General features: G+C 41.4%; 2 protein-coding genes across 3 annotated transcripts in view; both read left to right on the top strand.

The window, feature by feature from the left end:
• Nucleotides 1–437: 437 nt before the first annotated feature.
• myl2a (myosin, light chain 2a, regulatory, cardiac, slow) lies at nucleotides 438–4,132 on the top strand. Of its 2 annotated transcripts, none has more exons than XM_030051065.1 (7): nucleotides 438–506; nucleotides 1,267–1,359; nucleotides 2,027–2,102; nucleotides 2,827–2,931; nucleotides 3,063–3,141; nucleotides 3,404–3,452; nucleotides 3,701–4,132. In XM_030051065.1, the coding sequence occupies exons 1-7, from the start codon at nucleotides 504–506 to the stop codon at nucleotides 3,803–3,805; spliced, it is 510 nt and encodes a 169-aa protein (XP_029906925.1). In that variant the 5' UTR covers nucleotides 438–503; the 3' UTR covers nucleotides 3,806–4,132. The 2 variants fall into 2 exon arrangements, with proteins under 2 accessions (XP_029906925.1, XP_029906926.1); XM_030051066.1 differs by lacking the exon at nucleotides 438–506 and adding an exon at nucleotides 837–937.
• A 4,820-nt stretch (nucleotides 4,133–8,952) lies between these two features.
• Nucleotides 8,953–19,624, top strand: part of LOC115359671 (paxillin-like) — a 30,176-nt gene continuing 19,504 nt past the window's right edge. The window contains exon 1 of the mRNA XM_030052247.1: nucleotides 8,953–9,159. Coding sequence (XP_029908107.1) covers nucleotides 9,147–9,159 — 13 coding nt within the window. The 5' untranslated portion in view covers nucleotides 8,953–9,146. The remainder of the gene's footprint in view (nucleotides 9,160–19,624) is intronic.

The raw sequence follows: 19,624 nt of genomic DNA, 5'->3' as shown, positions 1-19,624 counted from the left end.
AATAAAACAGTGGTCTGACCTCTGCTATGGTGACTTTACCCCAATCCTGCTATAGCAGACTATAGCAGCCCATCTTATACATGTCATGCCTTTATAATAGCACTCTCAATCACTTATTTCTATTGTCTATAGGCAATCAAGGACAGATATGTTTGTGTGTATTGAGCAATAAAGTGCTTTAACCTTTAGCATGTCTGCCCTTGATATTCTAAACCACTGTTGTTCCACTCTCGTAGCCCAGTGTCAACCTGGGGCCAGTGGTCACTAGAAAGGGGTGTGTGTGTGAGTGTGTGTGTGCCTGTCTGCCTGTGGTTTATGTGCTATACTGTATGCGCTGTATCAAGTGTGTGTGTAAGCATCATTTACCTGTCACTTCCTAAAGAGGGCATGGTTTATAAATATCATCCAGTGGAGCTGAGGGTAGGGGGCTACAAAAGGCCACCCAGAGGCTCCCCATTGTTCACTGGCATCATTGTTCATCTGACCTCCCACCCGTCTCAGCCATGGTAAGTCACTTGATATGTCAGAGCCGTTCAAAGTGGCAAGGGCACACACTGTCTTGGAGATTAGAGGATGCTGTCTTCATTTCGTCACAGCTGCATGACATGATTATTTGCTCTATCAGTTATCTAGACATAATATTCAAATCAAAATCTAAGCTGTTATAAGGCTGCTGGATAAAACAGAAGATTTGAAATGTTTTGAGATGGCTATGTGGATGTAACTTATGCCAAGCTTTTATCCAGACGCTTCTCTCTTTGCCGATTTCTTAGCTTATCTTGACTGCATGCTAAATTGTGCACAGGCAGTCTTCAATGAATTCTTAATTGCAGACCATGTCTTTTCTTGATCTGTCCCAGGAACAATGCCTAAATGAGAGTGAACATTTCACTGGTCATTTTGACCACTATCCAATTTCCCCAGGAGGATCAAAAAAGTATTTCTGATTCTGATTTCCCAAAGTGAAATTAGCTGTACATTTGTATTGCCTAAGCTTAACATTTTGTTGTGTATTTATATTCTGCACTGACACTTTTTTTATGGCCTTGGTGAAGCCGAAGACAATTTCCTAGTTTGTATAAACAGTAAAGTCTTGTTCTGTGTCCCATGGTGACATGATTGCTTTTTAATGCTGTTATGTATCAAGCAGTATGACTTCTTTCAGTATCAAGCCAGTGTCTTTCCAGTTCATTTAGGGTGCAGCACATGTCATGTATTCCTTACCTCTTTTCCACCTCGTCTCCTTGCTTTTCTTTTTGATAAAAGGCCCCCAAGAAAGCCAAGAAGAGGACAGCAGAGGGAGCAAACTCAAATGTGTTCTCCATGTTCGAGCAGGCCCAGATCCAGGAATTCAAGGAGGTGAGAGTCTCTTTCCATGGCAGCTTGCCCTCAATAAGCATTTTGAGAAAATCTCAGAGCATTTATTCTTATTGACTTATATTTGGCTGACGTTGACAGGATATGTGTGGAGATAATGTGTGAATTTTGCTCAATACCTGTTACATCACCATATCTGGATTACTTTGAATAAAACATATTTCATGTTTCTATCTTACCGAGGCACATACTCTCTGTCCTCTCTCTCTTCCCCTCTCTGACATAGAGTGGGGAAGAGAGACTGGAAAGACTCTTTCTTTCCATCTCCATTGTTCATCATCCGAGTATGCCCACCTGTTTACTGCGTGTCCCTGCCATGAATGCAGTGAGACTCGTGGTATGTTGGTATGAGGGTCACTGGTGCCCAGACATCCAGGCTGTGTCATCAGTGATTAGGCTGCAGATAAACTGCTGGGCATGCCCTGAATGCCACTCTAAATCCACAGGGCTCACAGGTTATAAATATTTAACAATACCCCTCTGTAAAGATGGCAAAGAAAATATACTGAAGGAAGGGAATCTAAAAACAATGCGTGACAGTAATTGGATATTTTCTTTCTGACCAACATGTTGAAGGCATTCTGGCTGTATCCCTCCTCAGGGCTGAAACACTGACAGAGAAAAACATTCACCTTTTCTGTGACTACAGGCCTTCACCATCATGGATCAGAACAGAGACGGTTTCATTGACAAGAACGACCTGAGAGACACCTTCGCTGCTCTGGGTGGGTTATCATCATCTCACTTACCTCAGCTGAGTCCATTAAGATGATTATTACTTAAAACATACCAACAAACATGGCACAGTCGACAATCAGATTCTGTGAAGGACTTTAAGAAACAGGTCAAAACTCATCTTTTTACTCGAGCCTTCTCTTAGATCATGAACCTTATCTTTTACCAGGCTGTTTCACCCAGCTTATCAGTGCTGCTGTTCTCTTTGATTCTGTCTTATGATCCTGTCTTGATCTTAAAGTCACTGGTTGTATCCTTTATATTATTTTTAGCTTTTACCATAACTCTGTCTCTCACTGTAAAGCACTTTAAGCATTTTTACTCTTTTGTGTGAAGCATTTTGAGCTGCATCTTGTGCATGAAAAGCACTTGATAAAAATGCATTATTTTTAATATTAGTATTAGTATTACTAATTACTGCACAATCTTTTAAAGGTCCTGCTCTAAGTATTTTAAAATTTAAAGTGTAGAACGTCTTGTACTTGTGTTACCGGTAAATTTAGTTTCAAGTATGGCTACATATGTAGGATCACTGCTTATCTCACCAATAATCATGAAGCCACTTGCAAAATGGATCCAAGGTTGGCATTATTTCTTGGGGACACTTGGGTGCGCCCAGATATATATTCAGATGAGACAGATTTAGAGTGATTGATGGTCCATATCTTTCTTGAAGAGCAGCTGTTGAATTTTGTTGAATGTTTTGTGCCACAGGGCGATTGAATGTGAAGCAAGAGGAGATTGATGAGATGCTCAAAGAGGCTCCCGGCCCAATCAACTTCACTGTCTTCCTCACCATGTTTGGGGAGAAGCTTAAAGGTAAGGTGCAGGTGAACAATGGATGAAGCAAAAGAGGAAACATCATTTTAAAAAAAAGTCATACAAACAGTGTGTGCACATTTCAAATATATTGCCAGAGTTATAACTGCAATTGCTTTGAATGCATGTAGGTGCTGACCCAGAGGAGACCATCCTCAATGCATTTAAAGTGTTTGACCCTGAGGGAAAAGGTGTACTGAGGAAGGACTAGTAAGTAGCCAAACACACTCTACTTCTCGCAGACAGCTGCTTTTATGCAACATTCATTTGAAGTGTGTTGTGTGAGCAGCGTTCTCATGTATAATGCATAATTTATAAATCATTCATCCAAAAAAAGCATCCATAATCTGTGTCTTTGAGAATGAGTATGTCATCATGATCTGCACATGTCCACCTGGTGGAAACAAGCAGGAGGTGTAAGATTTGTATTTTTATCTACTGTGTCATCTGATATCATCTCCTTGTTGTCCAGCGTAACACAGATGCTGACAACGCAAGCAGACCGATTCTCCGCTGAGGAGGTATATTATCATATTTCACTTGTGTGTGCCAGATTGCTTTGCTGTGTGGGCTGATCCAAACTGTTTAACACGGATAAACACCGCCATCATAATCATCGACATCCGCAACACGTCTTATCCCACAAAAAGCTCTGTAAAATTACAGACTACATTCTTTAACATGCACCTGATCTCACACTTTATCTGTTATTTGTGAGGTGTTCACGACCTGATTAATGTGATGGTAAAATCTGCATGCTGTTTGTTAGATGGAGCAGATGTTTGCTGCCTTCCCCCCAGATGTGGCAGGCAACCTGGACTACAAGAACCTGGTGCACATCATTACCCATGGAGAGGAAAAGGACCAAGAGTAGCTCTGTTTACTCCTTGTGTCTGTCAAGTAGAAAGACCATCATACCATCTCCAGCCCATTTGCGGCTTGACATCTGCCCTTTGCCCTTTACGGAGATATGGACTGTGATTTATTTGCTCAGCATTTATGTCGGTTGCATTGTTTCAAAATAGTGTTCACTCAAGGTACATGCCAGCGCTCCATCAGCCACACTGGAAGCAGATCAAGACATAATTTTCTCTACCTGGCCAAAACAATGGACTGTTGACAGCATCACCTGAGACTAATTGGAACGCTCTTCCTTATGCTACTCAGTGTTTTGTACAATAAATCAAAACCACTTGCATTGTTTTTTTGTTGATTTTTTCATAGAAGGTACGTACGTCTCTGCATGTGCCCCAAATAAAAGTTTTCAAAGACAGTAGACAGCATACACTCCCTTTTTCATTTTAATGTTTGGAACAGTTGGGCTCCTGTGAGTGGTGCTCTCCTTTACACAGTTACAGGATGCACACAAGGTTATATTGACACTATTCTTTCACTGCCATGTAAGGCAGCAAAGTTGTGTACTTAGGGGAATACAGGATGGTGGACTGCTGAAATCCCCTAGGGATAAATTCAGAACATGCCTGCGTCTTTGTCTGTGTGCCTTTTGTGTATTTGTGTGTGTACGTACACACACACACACACACATTATAAGATACACATAAAAATGTTTGGCTACTTAAAGTGAAGGGTTTAGTGAGACAAAGCCCTGTTGTTATTTTAGTGCTGTGATGATGTGATGAGGGTAATGTTATACCACAGGCTAGGACTCCAAACACACAAAAGGATGCCACCCAATGATCCTAACTACCTTAACCAAACCCTCTGTGAGACCTTGGCAGCAGGAGTGCAAAGCCCTGGTTGTTCCAGCTGGAGGTTCAAACAGGGCAACCAGACATTTTGACTCGAGACTGAAGTATTGTCTTCTAGAGGGGGCAAGAGGGATGGTGGGAGGGGTGAGATAAGTGCCTGGATTAACTCAGACATTTGAGCTCACATTGTGCAGCCTGTTTGAACAGTCCCTGGGAATAGGTTGTGGCCATTGAGGGAGTGGAACATGTTCAGTAGGGACCTAAACTATACCGCTGGCACAGATCGATTACCATTTTCTCAGTTTTTTTTATTTTCTCATGGGGTTAACGGCTCATGGGGGGTGCTGTACATCATGCCAATTGCCACAGTATGTCGTTTTGTTTAGTCTAGTAAACTGTTACACATTACTCTTAATATGCAAATATTTTGATAAGTGATCACATATAACCATTAATATTTTATACTTATGTGTCTGCGGGTGAAAACAGAAAAAGACTGGGGAATAATGCTGACATTTTTGATTTAATGACATTAGGTGTGTGTTACATCAAGGTAAAGCCTGCCTTCTACACACACACACACACACACACACACACACACGCTCAGGTAGTCCATGGGACAGCTCAGTTGCTGTAACACATACACACATTTTGTATGGTTTAAAGAGAAAACACAAATCATACGAATAAATGTGTGTGTGGCTGTGATATTACACAAAGAACTGAGCACAATAGTTGTAAAACTAGATGGCTCATGAATAATGCAGGTGCTGTTGTGAATTTTAAAAATTCTGATCTCCAAGAGCATCACAGTGCTTGTTTTGGGCCATGTCACGTCTTAGAGTTCCCCTTTGAGGGTCAGGGGTTAATGGTTCACTGATATGATTTTATAAGCCAAATTATTTCATCCTCCTGCGTGTCTGTGACAGAGGGGCGGGGGGGGTCTACATTAGAAAGACAGCGGGTCAAAGCTGGCCAGACTCTGAGGAGACAACTCCATCTGGTCAGCCTTGGCCAGCGGCCTCACAGCTCACTGACACTGTTTACACCTGTTTTAACAGAGTTTCAGGTGATCGGATAGTGCTAAATACATGTGTAAATGACTGCAAAGACTCAACCACTGGGATGCTTTTGGCCACATATCATTCGGAGTGTAAATGCTAATGCATCCTGATGTGTCCCCAGACAAGGATGTAGAGAATGAAGTGATGTAGCCAGTGCACAAATGGTCAACTGAGACACTTTGAAGAAACACGATAAAGACAGGAGTGACTGGTTATGTGTCTCAGCTGTTCACTTGTACTTTGATTAAGAAACACATGTTACAACCAAGTGCAAACACAGTCACTGATACGCTCCTCAGGGAAACCTGAAGCAGACAGAATCACAATAGGAATGAACAGTCCTATAAACCTGGAAAAGGCAGAGGGTTTGTAATATTCTGACTGCTCAAATCAAATGCTGTCATATACAATATATGCAACTGAGCTTTTAGTTTTGCTCAGCAGTAATCAGAGAAATATGAGATTGCATGTATTTTTTCTGTTTATGAAGAAAAAAAAAAACATCTGCCTCAAAAAGAAAAAGAAAGTTTTCTCCACTAAAAACATACACCTTAATTAAGTTAAAAACTATTAAGGTAAGGTGATTCATGTTAGTGACAATCAAAACAGAGCCAATTTCACCTGGATGATTCAAGATATTTAAATATAACAGTTCTAAGGCTGAATTTTTACATTTAGATATTTAATAGCTCTTGAGTAAATCGTGCCGCAAAGACGCACAGTTTCTACTGATAATGAACTGGACACTGGTGTTTACTTTGTAATTAACACTTCAAAACCAGAGCTCACATTTCTCCTGGATTCTCTCGTGGTGTCCACAGAGTCTGTCTGACTTTGCCTCTTGATGATACCTCACATTCAGGGCAACCCGCCCACGTTAACAAATCCAGACTGAACTTATTTAAATCCAAAAAGATTTACCTTCAGCCTTACTCACATATGCCAGCTGAGTCACACAATAACTAATAGATTAATACAATATAATAGTATACATGCATGACTGTGGTTGGAGGCTGAAACTAATATTTTCACATCTGATCTAACAATTGCCTGTAGCCTATATCTAATATTGTACCAGTAGTAGCCTACCACCACTACTACTACTACAACTCTGAATGATGATAATAATGGTGATACCTCTCCTTCTGCAACTACAGCTATTATTTATAACTATAAAAGACAGACAGACAGATAGATAGATAGATAGATAGATAGATAGATAGATAGATAGATAGACTATATCATATGAAAATACTAAAACAAAAAGCAAATCTTAACCTGCAAAACAAAACTTGTCAAAAAAAATATTAAAAACACAGACACACATAAGACAATCTACATGAAAAAAAATTCTCCATAAAAATGTGCTCTAGCAGTTGGTTTTGAAAGTGACATTGATTATCCAAGTCCTCTTCGAATTAATCTAAGAGCTGAGATATTCATGAAATAGTAATAATGCAAAAACAATCCTCTGTTGATGGGCATAAATAATTCTCCATTTGTGCTTCTTTTAGAAAAACTAAGAATAACTAGGTTACTCAAGACGATTTCTTATTATATATTTGGCAAAACTTAAAATTTTAAAATCATTCAGAAACAAAAGTAAAATAAACTAAAAAAAACAAAAAACAAAAAAAAAACAAGTAAAAATAGATCACTTGCACCAACGACACCTCGTTTGAAAACTGAGCTAAACAAAACGTGAACTCTAACTTGAAATAAAATCAGGATGTATGCATATAATAACAAAGCAGACCGTGTGGCGTGCACCTGGAGGCCTGATCCAGCAGTGTGTCCACGCTCTGCTTCGTCTCTGCAGGACAACATTATCCTCTAGCGGCCGTTCAGCAGAATGAACCAGGCTGCTGGTGCACGGTAACGATATAGGAATATATGCAAATAAAAACAGTAATAATCCTATAATACATTTTTGAAAGATAGCCTAACTATTATATTAACTTGAAACAACTACTATAGGTGAAAAAAAAATCTACAATAAAAGTACAGTAAAGCAAAAATACCACAAATTGCAATACTACTGGGATAATCTCATCATAGAGTAACTACCACAGGCACGACATGTCCCTAGATGAATATTATAAGAATATTATAACATTATAGAGATTATTCCCTCAGATTAGGAAAAGCTTTTACCGTGAGAGCATGGTCAGAACAGGATACAACTAATATTGAGTGAAGCTGCATGTAGCTGTTCCGTCAGCTGAGGCTACAGCAGACAGACACACACACTCTGAGGAGAGGCAGGCTGAGGCAGTGGAGCGGCTCTGTTTTCTCAGCGCGGACTCCACTCTTTTCATTATAGCCTTGTGTGTGTGTGTGTGTGTGTGTGTGTGTGTGTGTGTGTGTGTGTGTGTGTGTGTGTGTGTGTGTGTGTGTGTGTTTCTGCTTGCATTTCTACAAACGCTGCCTCTACTGCTGCTCCTGCTTCTATAGTATTTTATTTTATAGTACTGCATTCTACTCTAAATTGTTGTATTGTACTACACTTTGTCTAGTCGATTTTACTCTGCCCTACTTTGCTGTATTCTATTCTATTCTATTCTATTCTATTCTATTCTGCCTTTTAAAAATTCTATTCAACTTTTCTGTATTCTATTCTATTCTGTTTCATTCTATTCTAGTTGTCTATTGTACTTTCCTGTATTCTATTCTAGTCTATTCTATGCTAATCTATTCTATTTAAATTCTGTTATACTTTCCTATTCTATTCTATTCCATATTTTATTTTCTATTATACTTTCCTTTATTCTCTTCTATTCTATTTTGTTCCATTCTATTCTATTCTACTCTATTATATTTTCTTTTCTTTTATTCTATTCTATTCTATTCTGTTCTATTCTATTCTAGTCTAGCCTATACTACTTTCCTTTATTTTATTCTACTTTCCTTTCTTCTACTCTGCTTTATTCTATTCTATTTTATTCTGCTTTTTTAAATTCTATTATGCTTTCCTTCATTCTATTCTATTGTAGTCTAGTCTAGTCTAGTCTAGTCAATTCTACTTTCGACTATTCTATTCTATTCTACTTCCATCTATTCTGTTCTGTTCTATTGTGTTCTGTTCTATTCTATTATTTTCTATTCCGTTCCGTTCCGTTCCGTTCCGCTCTGGTCTGTATCTCCTCTCCGCCGCTAGGTGTCGCTCGCCGCTCGCTGCCGGCCAGCTGGCCGCTGTGCCCTGCCTGGATGTGGACTTGTTGGAGGCTCCAGAGGGGGGCGAGCTGTGTGTGTGTGACCGCTCTGTTTGAGGCTCGTCGAGCAGCAGGGAACTTGAAAACTTCACTGCTTTCAGCGAGAGCAGATCCGCGACCTGAGCTTTGGTTTTCACAGCCAAATCGTCGGTAGTCGTCCGCGTCCAGCTGCGAGCGACAGAGGAGGACCGGTCCGGTGAGAAGCGAGAGGCACGATTTACGGCACGACCATGGATGATTTAGGTAAGTTCGCTCGCCTTGGCATCATAACATTAAATTAGCTTATGCATTTTCACTCATTCGGGCAAACATCCACATGCTGGCACTGGATCTGTACGGAAGCAGGGGAGGTTTTCAGAGGCTCGGCAGTTGTTTGTTTGGGTCAGCGGTGTAAATATGTCCAGGTATGCAGGTTAGGCTGGTCACACAGCACGGTTATGCTCAAAGACAGGCCCCGTGTGCTCATGTGTGTTAAGGAAGCGCCGTCCAGGAGGCTCATTTTGATCACCAGCTTGATGTGCGGAGCGGCAGATGTGTGTACATGTGTGTAGGTATGAACATCAGCCACCGCTTCCCTCAACGCGCTGTCTGGAGCATTAAAGTTATAAGTATTAAACGCCAAGCGATGAGAGGCTACAGCATGGCTTTCTCAAACTTTTCCACGTCCAGGACAGATATGCATTAGTGCACTGCTACCCACCATTTGAGGAGACACTGACCTCTTGAGCCCCACCTGAGAGGGTTTGTTGTTGCATGTCACTTTCAGGATTACATAACTGCCTGTATACTGCAGGTGGGCAGGCAAGAGTGAACCCTGGACTGAAAACATCTTCCTCACAGCTCCTGTCCCCCAGCTGACTTCTTGGAAGTGCAGTAATGTGCTGGTGATGGTTGCTCATTTTGACTCCCTGGACCCTCTGAATGCCCCCCCAGCAGGATTGCAGATCTGTTTGTGGGACCCTCCCGAGCTCCAGTGCAGCCTTAATTTCATGCAGATCCACACTGTGTTTACTTGAACACAGCAGATAAACCCATCAGATTTGTGCTGTGCTTTCTGTCTGCTGCTGCCTGGGAGGATAAGACTAACACATTGGCTTATAACACACGCAGTGACAGTGGAGACTTGCCTGCTGCCTGAGGCTAAGTTGTGACAGAGTCAAGAGCTCAGTACACTGCTCTTGGTGTACGTGATTCCCTGGTTGTCTAAATTCTCTCTTATGGCTAAACCACAAGCCAAATAACAGAGAGCTTACTTTGTCTTGGCTTTGCCCGGGCAATAAATGTACCTGCTGTTACGGGATTGCTGCACATTTCCATTGTCTAGAATAGTTTCAGAAAGCTGCTATGAAGTTCCCCTCAGTGATGGAAAAGACTACGCACTGTGAGAAAAGCAGAAGAAGAACTCGGAGGGGCATTGTAGCCTGCACAGTGCTGTTACTGCTAGTGTGTTACCCTGGTGACTGTAAGGTTAAGTTTAGTAGGACATCCGCGAAAGACATCAAAGGAGTCATGTTCATTGGCTACTAAAAAAACACCAGAATGCATTCGTCAAGTCAAAGATGATAAATGTCTTGCAAAAGTCAGCCAAAAGGTATTACTACCCTGTGAACTGCAGGTGGACTTCACTGTCAGGAGTTACAACTCTTCTACTGTGACATTTCTCTGTCACCCCGGGGACAGATGGTTTATTATCTCATGTCCACATTGCTTGATTGGCATGGCAAAGCAAAATATTAAAGGCTTGATCTGTTTTGCATATAGGAAATGACATTAAAGCGAGCAGAGCAATCTGAGCACACACAAAAAAATGTATTTTCCTTATCTTCACCGTCCTGCTTATGCCACAGCCGAACACCTGGAGATTATATGATACAATTTGGTAAAATTAGTGCCAAAGTAAAGTTCTCTGGTTAAAATATTGGTGGCTGGAGTGCTGCTAAGAGGCTGCACCGAGAATGTTTATCATTCTATATCCAGTCAATATTTATGGGCACCTTCTCAGCTTACATGGGCGAAGGGCTTCCCTTAAAGTAGCTGCTTAAAAAAGCGAGTTACACAACCCAGTGTAATTACCATGCCAAAGGGTTGTAAATTCTGGAGTGATTTCAGAATAGACCTGTAAGGGTGTGGCACACACACTCTCAAGCTTAAAGAAATTGTATCCGCAGACACTCTCATTTTTAGTCTAATGTTTTATGCTCTCTCCTTGTGGATGGTATGATCACTATCAGAGCATGTTGGGTTTTGCAGGGCAAACAGAGAAGCTTCAGGAAGCTATTAGCATTTTCCATGACCTGGTTATGAGGGCTGTCGGTGCAAGGAGATTTAATTTTTTAAGATGATTTAAATGCAGCTGAAGATTTGGAGGGAAAGGACCGCCACCAAGAGGGCTGATTTGACTCCGTGTAGGCATCCATCCACCTCTGGCCCAGATAGGAGAAAGTGCCCTACATGTATTTTTAGAGTAAGAGAGTCCTGCTTCTCAAGTGCTGAGCCAGTAGCACCTATAGGAACCTCCCAGCAGCCCATACACATCCCTCTCTCTCTCTCTCTCTCTCTCTCTCTCTCCCTCCCTCTCTCTTATTTCAACTTGTTTATTTCTAACAGCCTTTGCTATTCCTTGTCACTCACCCCAAGCTGCCCAAGTTGTTATGAATGAATCTGAGTGGCAGGAGCACTTTTCTGCCAAATAAAAAAATAAAAATAAATAAACAATGCAACTTTCCCTCCAGTTGAAGGGCTGAAGTAGGCGCATGTGCTTTGGTGCACTTGTGTTTGTTTGTTGGCTCCTCATGCCTCTTCCAGCAGCAGCACAGCGTGGGAGCAGAGCTTTGCTGATAGGCAGGGCATCAGGGCGGCTTGGGCCCACGTTCACGGATTGGGCCTCAGCCAAAATTTATCCTCCTTCCCGCTGCACTGCCCCACCCTCTCTCTCACCACTATCCACCATTCCTGTGGTGAATCACATAGGAAGCTTCAGGCTGCAATCTATTGACAGTTGAAGGCTGGCTTAGTTAATGGGAGAGCAGATTAGCCTTAGGAAGATTTAGATACAGAGCACATTGGAATGCTTGATTGTCGACAACTGAGAGTTTTTTACTCCCATAGAGTCAGGATCAGAAAATACTGACCCGAATGTTAACACGAAGGCTTTGCTCTCCTCATGCTAGACACGTCAGTTGTATCTCCGTCTATTTGCCAGGCTTTGCCGTTTAGTCGCTGTGGCATGTTCTGAGGTAAACTTGCACTGACCTCCCTCCTCAGCTATCAGCGCTGCCAAGCATTGCTCCCTGCCTCAGTGCTCAGGGCCTGCACCAACAAGACATGAATGTCAAATAGCCTCCTGAGTTATCTTTCTTTCACTCACTTTGATCCACAGCACCTCCGTTTTTTTCCCCTCTCTTTTCCGTCTCTGTGTGCCTACTCTGTTTTTCTCTCTTTCACTGAAGTGTTTCATTGTCAATTTAGTGGCATCATCTGAAGTGAAGTGATTCCCCAGAGCCTTGTAAGCACAGCAGCTAAAGCTGCAGTGTTTGAAGTGTCACTCATGGAGTGGGCGAAGTATTTCATCACTAACTCTAATAGAGGTCTTGCGCAGCTCAGACACTCAGCTGGGTCTAAATTTTGTTTGGTTGACTGCTTGTTTACACACCAAAGTAGAGAAGTCATAGAGCTGTTTCTGTGTTTTATTTAAATTTGTGACACATGGACATTTGGAAGCGGACTGTGACACGGATGATATTTACTACTCTTTATCTGGGACAGAATTTGATAAATGGCATAATAATTTATTGAAAGATGACTCATTTTCTCTCGCTACTAGCGGTGCAGTCTTGACGGTGGCTCTCGTTTACGGCGTTAGAGGACTTTTTAAGTCTTGTTGTGTTATGATACAGTGATGGATCAGTAGCTCTATAGTGGTTACAGCACAATAATTAGTAAAGATCAAGATTTGAATGAAACTCTGTTGGATTCTGCTGTAATAGCAGTTGAATTTGCAAAGTACATAACCCACATTTATTCCAAGGAAATCAGTTGCTGGCTCAGATCAGAACCAAGCAAAGCTGCTAATCTGACATTTGCTAATTTGAGAAGAAAATAGCAGATCAACCTAAATGTATATTTAGTTTGTCATCTTTTGTTGAGGGACTTTTGGTGTAAATTTCTTGAGCACTTGTACTTCCTCTAATTAAAAATAAATCCCCAGCAAGTCATTCATGGACTTCCTCTTCAAGAAGACACAAAAAGTTGGCACCCGGGAATTGCGGAGTCTACAGGTCAGTGTAACAAGAGGTCTGCTTAAATATGTAATTAGTTTCATGTGTGTGACACATTGCACATTTAATTAGTGCAGAATCTCGGAGCACTAGAGGGTCCCCTTTTATCTCCTCCAGGGTTTGTCCATCTGTCTGAGTTTAAAATGAAAATGCTGCTGGGCTTTGAAGCATATGGTGCAAAAACACACACACTCACACACACACCCCCCCAAACATACACACGTCCACACTCCAGCTAGCAGAGTGCTGGTGTGGACAGTTAGCTCTGGAGGGGAAGCTGACTAAGCAGCGACAGCTCTGCACTCGGCCCACCATCGTGTCATCTCTCTGCTGGCCCTGTACCATGCAGCAACAGCTTGCTGGAAAACAACAGATTTCCAAGATTCTGTGATTATTTTTGTGGCTGCGAAGAGATTTAAAACTAGTTTTCTTTTAGCACCAGTGCAGAAGAGCTTCCTATCAACCAAATAGCCCTCCAAGCCAAGTATAATAAGCCGTGTAAGGATTTCGGCTAAATATGGGCATTGCCAGGATCAGTATGATTTGGCTTTGGTCTAACACAGTTGTTACACCTGTTATTATATTATATTGAATCTATTTAATTGATATAACAATGTATTTTTCACTATAACCTCCCATCTTCCTATTGTGATTTTTAGTTGTGCCCTCTTATTTTTAGTATATCTGCATCTTGCCACCATTGTAAATGAGAGTTCTCCCTTAAAGTGTTCTCTGAGGATTTAAATAAATTCATTCAGTCAGATCTGGTGCAGGGTTGAGTGCCACTGGTCTAACACATTAGCTGCCATATGTGCCAGTCTTGTTCCTGAGCACCACTGTTTCTCTGCTGAGCTCAATGACGCCTTTTTATTGTGTCGCTTCTCTACCAGCTGGAGACATGTTTCATGGCAGGAAATGTTCTCAGTGACCTCTGTTCCAGTATTCGCTGCAAACCAACTGAATACCACGCAGTCTTAACCGTGTAGGCCGCAGTCACTGTGGTAGTCATGACATAGTGGCTTGTGAGCATGCCTCATCGTGTCTTGTTCACGTTGGCTTACGTGTGAGGTGACTGTGTAGAAAGAACTGGTTTCCCCTTTGGGTTTTTCTGAACGCTGAAGTTTCTTCTGACTGGTATAGCTGATAGTTTTTCTCTGACTGTCCGTCTGTATGTGGGCTTCAAAAGTATGATCCCACTACCAAGTAGGCTACTCTTTTGGTTTGTAATTGATCGAAACCTAATATAAACTTTGAGTCAAATGGTATTTTGCAAGCAGGGTTACATGTTTCTTCATGAAGATAAGTAAATTCAAAACAAGTTTGGTATTTACTGACAGTTAAAATTCTCAATATGGTGTGTCTTCTGTTTACCTTAATCACAGCTTTCACATGTCTAGCACCACTTATTACAGTTTTCTTGCCGAATTTGAGAATCTGCATTAATCCAGAGCATCCCAAGGAGTCTTTTGATTTTTTTTCACCTTTTCCTTTTTTTTTTTTTTTTTTTTTTTTTTTTTTTTTTTAAACATTCCCAGAGATGTTCAGTGCTGTTGGGTATGGTGACTGTGGAGGAAAAGCCATTCAAGTCAGCACTCCTTGGTCTTCCTTGGGGGTCAAATAGGCCTGGCATGGCTTTGATGCATGTTTAGGCTGGAAATTGAATCTTCTTCCACGCAAATTTAAGCCAGCAGGGCTGACAGGTCTCTGTGGAAATGAGGTGAACTTTTCTTTGGTCAGCATGTAGCTGATCCTGTTCAATTCGCCAGCTCCAGTGCTGATGAAACATCCTCACACCTGAATATATTCCCTATGATTGGCTGCAGGTTTATGCAGCGTGGCATTAACCCTTCAAGCAGCCATCTCCTCACATAAGCTCTCTGATTGCAGTGTTAAAGTTCACACTTTGATTCATCTGAAAACAACACTCTCTTCCAGTCATCAGGAGAGAAAGTTGTGGCACTTATTATCCATTTAGACTTGATTTGGTGCTCTAACATTTATTTTTTACTGCACTCCAGAGGACAGCAGGAAAATACTTGTCAATGCAAGTCGTTTTTCAAAGTTAAAATATTAGCTGTAGCAACATTAATCCATAGAGAGCCATATTTATTTAGTCAGCATCTAGTATTCACCAAAATAATTCCCACTATTTTTTTTTTTTCATTTACGTTTTTATTTGAAAAACAATCCCCACTTTTTACGTTTGCAGAGGCATACATGTGCTAATATTTGAATTATATATATGGTGCAGGGGGCGCCCTGGTGGCTCACCTGGTAGAGCACATACCACATATCAAGGCTGTCCTTACTGCAGCAGCCCTTTGCTACTACTGTCATAGCTGGATAAAGCAGAAATGTTAGAAATGCAAAAAAAAAAAAAAAAAAAAAGTATCTTCATCTGTATGTGCATATGAGCTGAGCTCCCTGCTGGATTCACCACACTGGTGAAGCTGTCATCCCTCCATGCAGTTTGACAGTGACTGACAGTTTAGATGATTCAACGCTGTTGATCGCCTGACACATGCTCTAACACAAAACCAGCTGGGAGAATAGTTTTGGTTACTAGATAAAGATTCCACAGTGATTGCAGGGTTTGGTTGTTGTTACAAACAAGAAACACCCACAGAGTTTATTTGGAAAAAAAAAATGATAACACTATTATATTTACCCTGTGGAATTTAGGCCTTTTAGATGTCAGATGGCCACTTGGATGCACCTGCATATGGTTCATTTGGCTGGTCAGATAGCATGTTGTTGTCTGATTAGGAGGTGGGTTTGTGCCAAATGGGTTTTCTGTGGCCTTGGCGCAGGTTTAAATAGTCGCTAACAGACTGCTGGTACTGGCCTATTTGAGATATAAAGCGGTGATGCTGACACAAAGAAGGCCTTTGATGAGACAGGGAGGGAGGGAGAATGAGTGAGTGTGCACATGTGTGCAAGAGTGGGCATGAGTGAGTGTGTGTGTGTGTCTGTGTGTGTATTTCTAAATTACAGAGTGCTTTTGCTTCAGTTGGATTTACAATCAGCGTCTGGCTCATTAAAGAGGATCATTCCGAAAGCCCAATTTAGACTTAACCCCACTTGGCTTAATGACAACATCAATGCTGCTGGGTCAGGACTACTCTTCTACAGGTTTACAAGAGTAGGACTCAATAAGAATGAAGATCACAAACACACAGACACGTGTGCATGCACTGTTTCTGGCGCTTAAATAGTGCTGATTGTTTTCCACTGGAATGATTTGGCCTGCATTCCAGACTCCCCTAACGTCCCCCCCTCCTCCCTCTCTTGTTGTCCTGCCAGAGGGGGACAAAGAGCAGCTTGTCCCTGGTCCTGTGACCCACACGCCGACCCACAGAGAGACAGAACCAGACAGGATCGATGGCTCAGGACTGGAGTCTCCGTACATACTCACCACAGATCACTAATAATTCTCATCTTGTTTTCACTCTCAGACAGAAATATTCCCCCATACTAGTTTACTCTGTATGTAGTTTTCCCTCCCTCTTGATTACACTGTATACTCCCCAGAGGTTATTATCTTTCTTTTGTTAAATAAGTTATGCAAACCATCTTTCATCCACAAATGTCACTGCTGCTGAAACATTTTTAAAAGCACCCTCCACACCGTTGCATTTGCAGATGTCCAAAAATAAACACATGAGCAACATGTAAACCACAGGAAGGCCTTTGGGCTCCCAGACTGCCTGTGTGTTTCTCGGCGTGCCTTTCAACACGTTGTGATGTGGGGTAGAGGGAAGGGGAGAGATGTGGGTGGCAGGAGAAAAGTCTGTTTCATCTCGTCCAACTTGTTCTTTTCAGTTATGAATATTATTGTCTCGCTGTTCTTTCCCCCGTTGTCAGTTCTTTGAAACATAGATAGGGGATGTTACACTGTCTTTACAAGCATCTTAATAATTTATCAATTGGATTAAGCCATTCATTTGATTATAATTCATGTATTCTTACTGAAAATGAAATACTTCAAAAGAACTTCAAATGATTTTATACATTATAAACACTTCAGCAGGACTAGAGCAACTCCACCAGTAAGATCTGCACTTCAAAGTGACCAACGTTCTCTTCTTTAGGGGTGTGCAGTAACAATTCGGAGGATATTTTTAGCATATTGCCAGTTATTCCTAACATTATGTCTTTAACTCTCTATAACTGCTGCAAATCTGGGACAGCAGAAGGACAGAGACAAGACCACTAATTCAAGGATGACAACTTTGATGACATGGCTGTTTCTTTATATTAATGCATCTGCAAGAAAGGATAAGAATACTGATTGGTATTTGATATTTAGCATCCATGTCCTGGCAGATCACCTCGATTGTCTCAGAGTTGTGATTCAGTCAGCTGGATTTTGGTGGATGCAGCTCTGCTGACTGACAGACATTATTATGGGAGATCGTGAGTCCACCTTTACAGCACTTCCATGCTCCACCTGCATTCGCTCACATTTGACTAGTGGCTGAAAATTAGTGAGTAGTGTTTGTGTGAGCATGCAGGTACAGCTTTAAGGTGCTTTGGCCTCATTGCAAAACATTTGATCAGCTGATCAATGAGATGCTGAACTGTGTCGTCTGGTTGGCCGTGGCTTTTGATGGGAAGCAGCCATTTCCTTGATTAAATGGCTGGCCTGAGAAGAGTCTTATTGAGTGGCCCCAATAAGGAGACAGGGCTTCCCTGACCGGTCCATTGATTAAAATAGCAACTACAATCTGCTACAGTCTGCTTGGTTCATCAGTGAGAATAGAGTAGGTCTAGGGTTAGAGACGGAACGATATGGCTCGTTGAGGCCGATACAATATCTGATCCCGATATTGATGTGCGTTTTTGTCAGAATTGTTGTTCATTTTACAGTTGACGTACTGCTATAAAAAATGTAACATGCCAAAGTCACAATCAGTCAAAAATACACCAGCAAAAATAATATTAGACCAGTTCTTCAGTTCTTTTCTCTTGACCCCAGGTTTACATTTTCACACATAAACGTGTTACTGAGGGCAAGCATATTGTTCGAAGAAAGGGATACATCAACTGTGATGTGTGAATAGGAGGAACTGAACAAGAGAGGAGGTGTCAACCAGAAGACAAGTGTCACTTCAGTGGGTGCTTGTGTCCTCTCACCACACCCTTGTTATATGTCATCATTTTCTTAAAACGCTTTTTTTTTCTGTGGCTAGCAAACTGTTAGAAGTTGGCCAGCCTCTGCCAGTAGCTGAGAGTTTCTCTCAAACGGTTGCAGCCCACTCTGTGTGCACACGTGCATCTCTGGCTTACATTATTATGCATGTGAGCATTTTAAGATGCAGGAGTCGCTGCCGGTACATTTCCAGAATTTGAAATTGGTAATTTCATATGCCATGTTGGGGCATCATTTGGAGTCACACATGGAAATATGTTTTCCTATTCTCACCAGCAGCTTTGTTCCTGAACAGAAGTCTGCTGCTTTATTTAACAGGTCCTTCAGTTTTTGTTCATTTGTTTTATTTGTCTTTTAGCCTTCCTGGGCCATAACACAAATTAATAGTGTCTCTTAATAAAAACAATTACAGTATACAGTGCAAACATATACAATCATAGCACATTTAAGGTTAAATAATAACAGTCCAGTCTAAAATGACAATACTAGACAACATAGTCTATATCGGAAATACCTGCATACACAGACATCACATCATAACCATGTTGTAATATTACCCATCTATAGCAATAATCTAGCAAGATAATAGAAGATGATAAAATCCAAAATCAGCCTCTATTTCACGAAACCATTTCACTATACTTACTACTACCCCTCGCATAATCAGCATGTGTTAGCAAATTTATTGCATATGTTGTTTAAATATACCTGTTATAATATTCTTCAGTTAATTTTTGGGTAGGACCCTCACTGGGTTAGGAAGGGTTGGGTTGCCTTTTACTATGTGATAACATTAGTAGTCACACTTGATTGATCTAAACTAAAGTAAATTTGTCCCAGGGCTGATTTATATATTACATAAGATTATAACATAGCACAGAAAATGTAGTGCAATACACAATACAAGCTGCTTGGGTGGTCTGTAATGCTCTACTGTCCTTTTGACTAGCATGGCCATCCATCATGGACTGTATGCCTCTGCTCCTGCAGGTCAGGGTCAGAAAGGTATTTATAGTGGGCCTAGATGCCTCAGTCCGTCTCTGGCATGCTGTAGCCTACTTCTCGCTGAGAGGCACCTGTGTGCAGTGTGTGTTGTTCCAGTGTTAATGCACGTGTGTGTTTATTCTGTGTGTGTGTGTATGTGCGCATGTGCCTCTAGTGCCAGCGATTTAATCTTGTATTCGTGTCATTATGAAACAGCTGGACCCGCTGAAGTGCTCAAAATGAACACAGGCACAGGCCTTCTGCTGTCTCGCATGAACCCAGAGGGGAGAGAGCT

Source organism: Myripristis murdjan, chromosome 5 (assembly GCF_902150065.1).
Source record: "Myripristis murdjan chromosome 5, fMyrMur1.1, whole genome shotgun sequence".
Lineage (NCBI taxonomy): Eukaryota > Metazoa > Chordata > Actinopteri > Holocentriformes > Holocentridae > Myripristis > Myripristis murdjan.
This window is presented reverse-complemented; position numbering and strand designations above follow the sequence as displayed.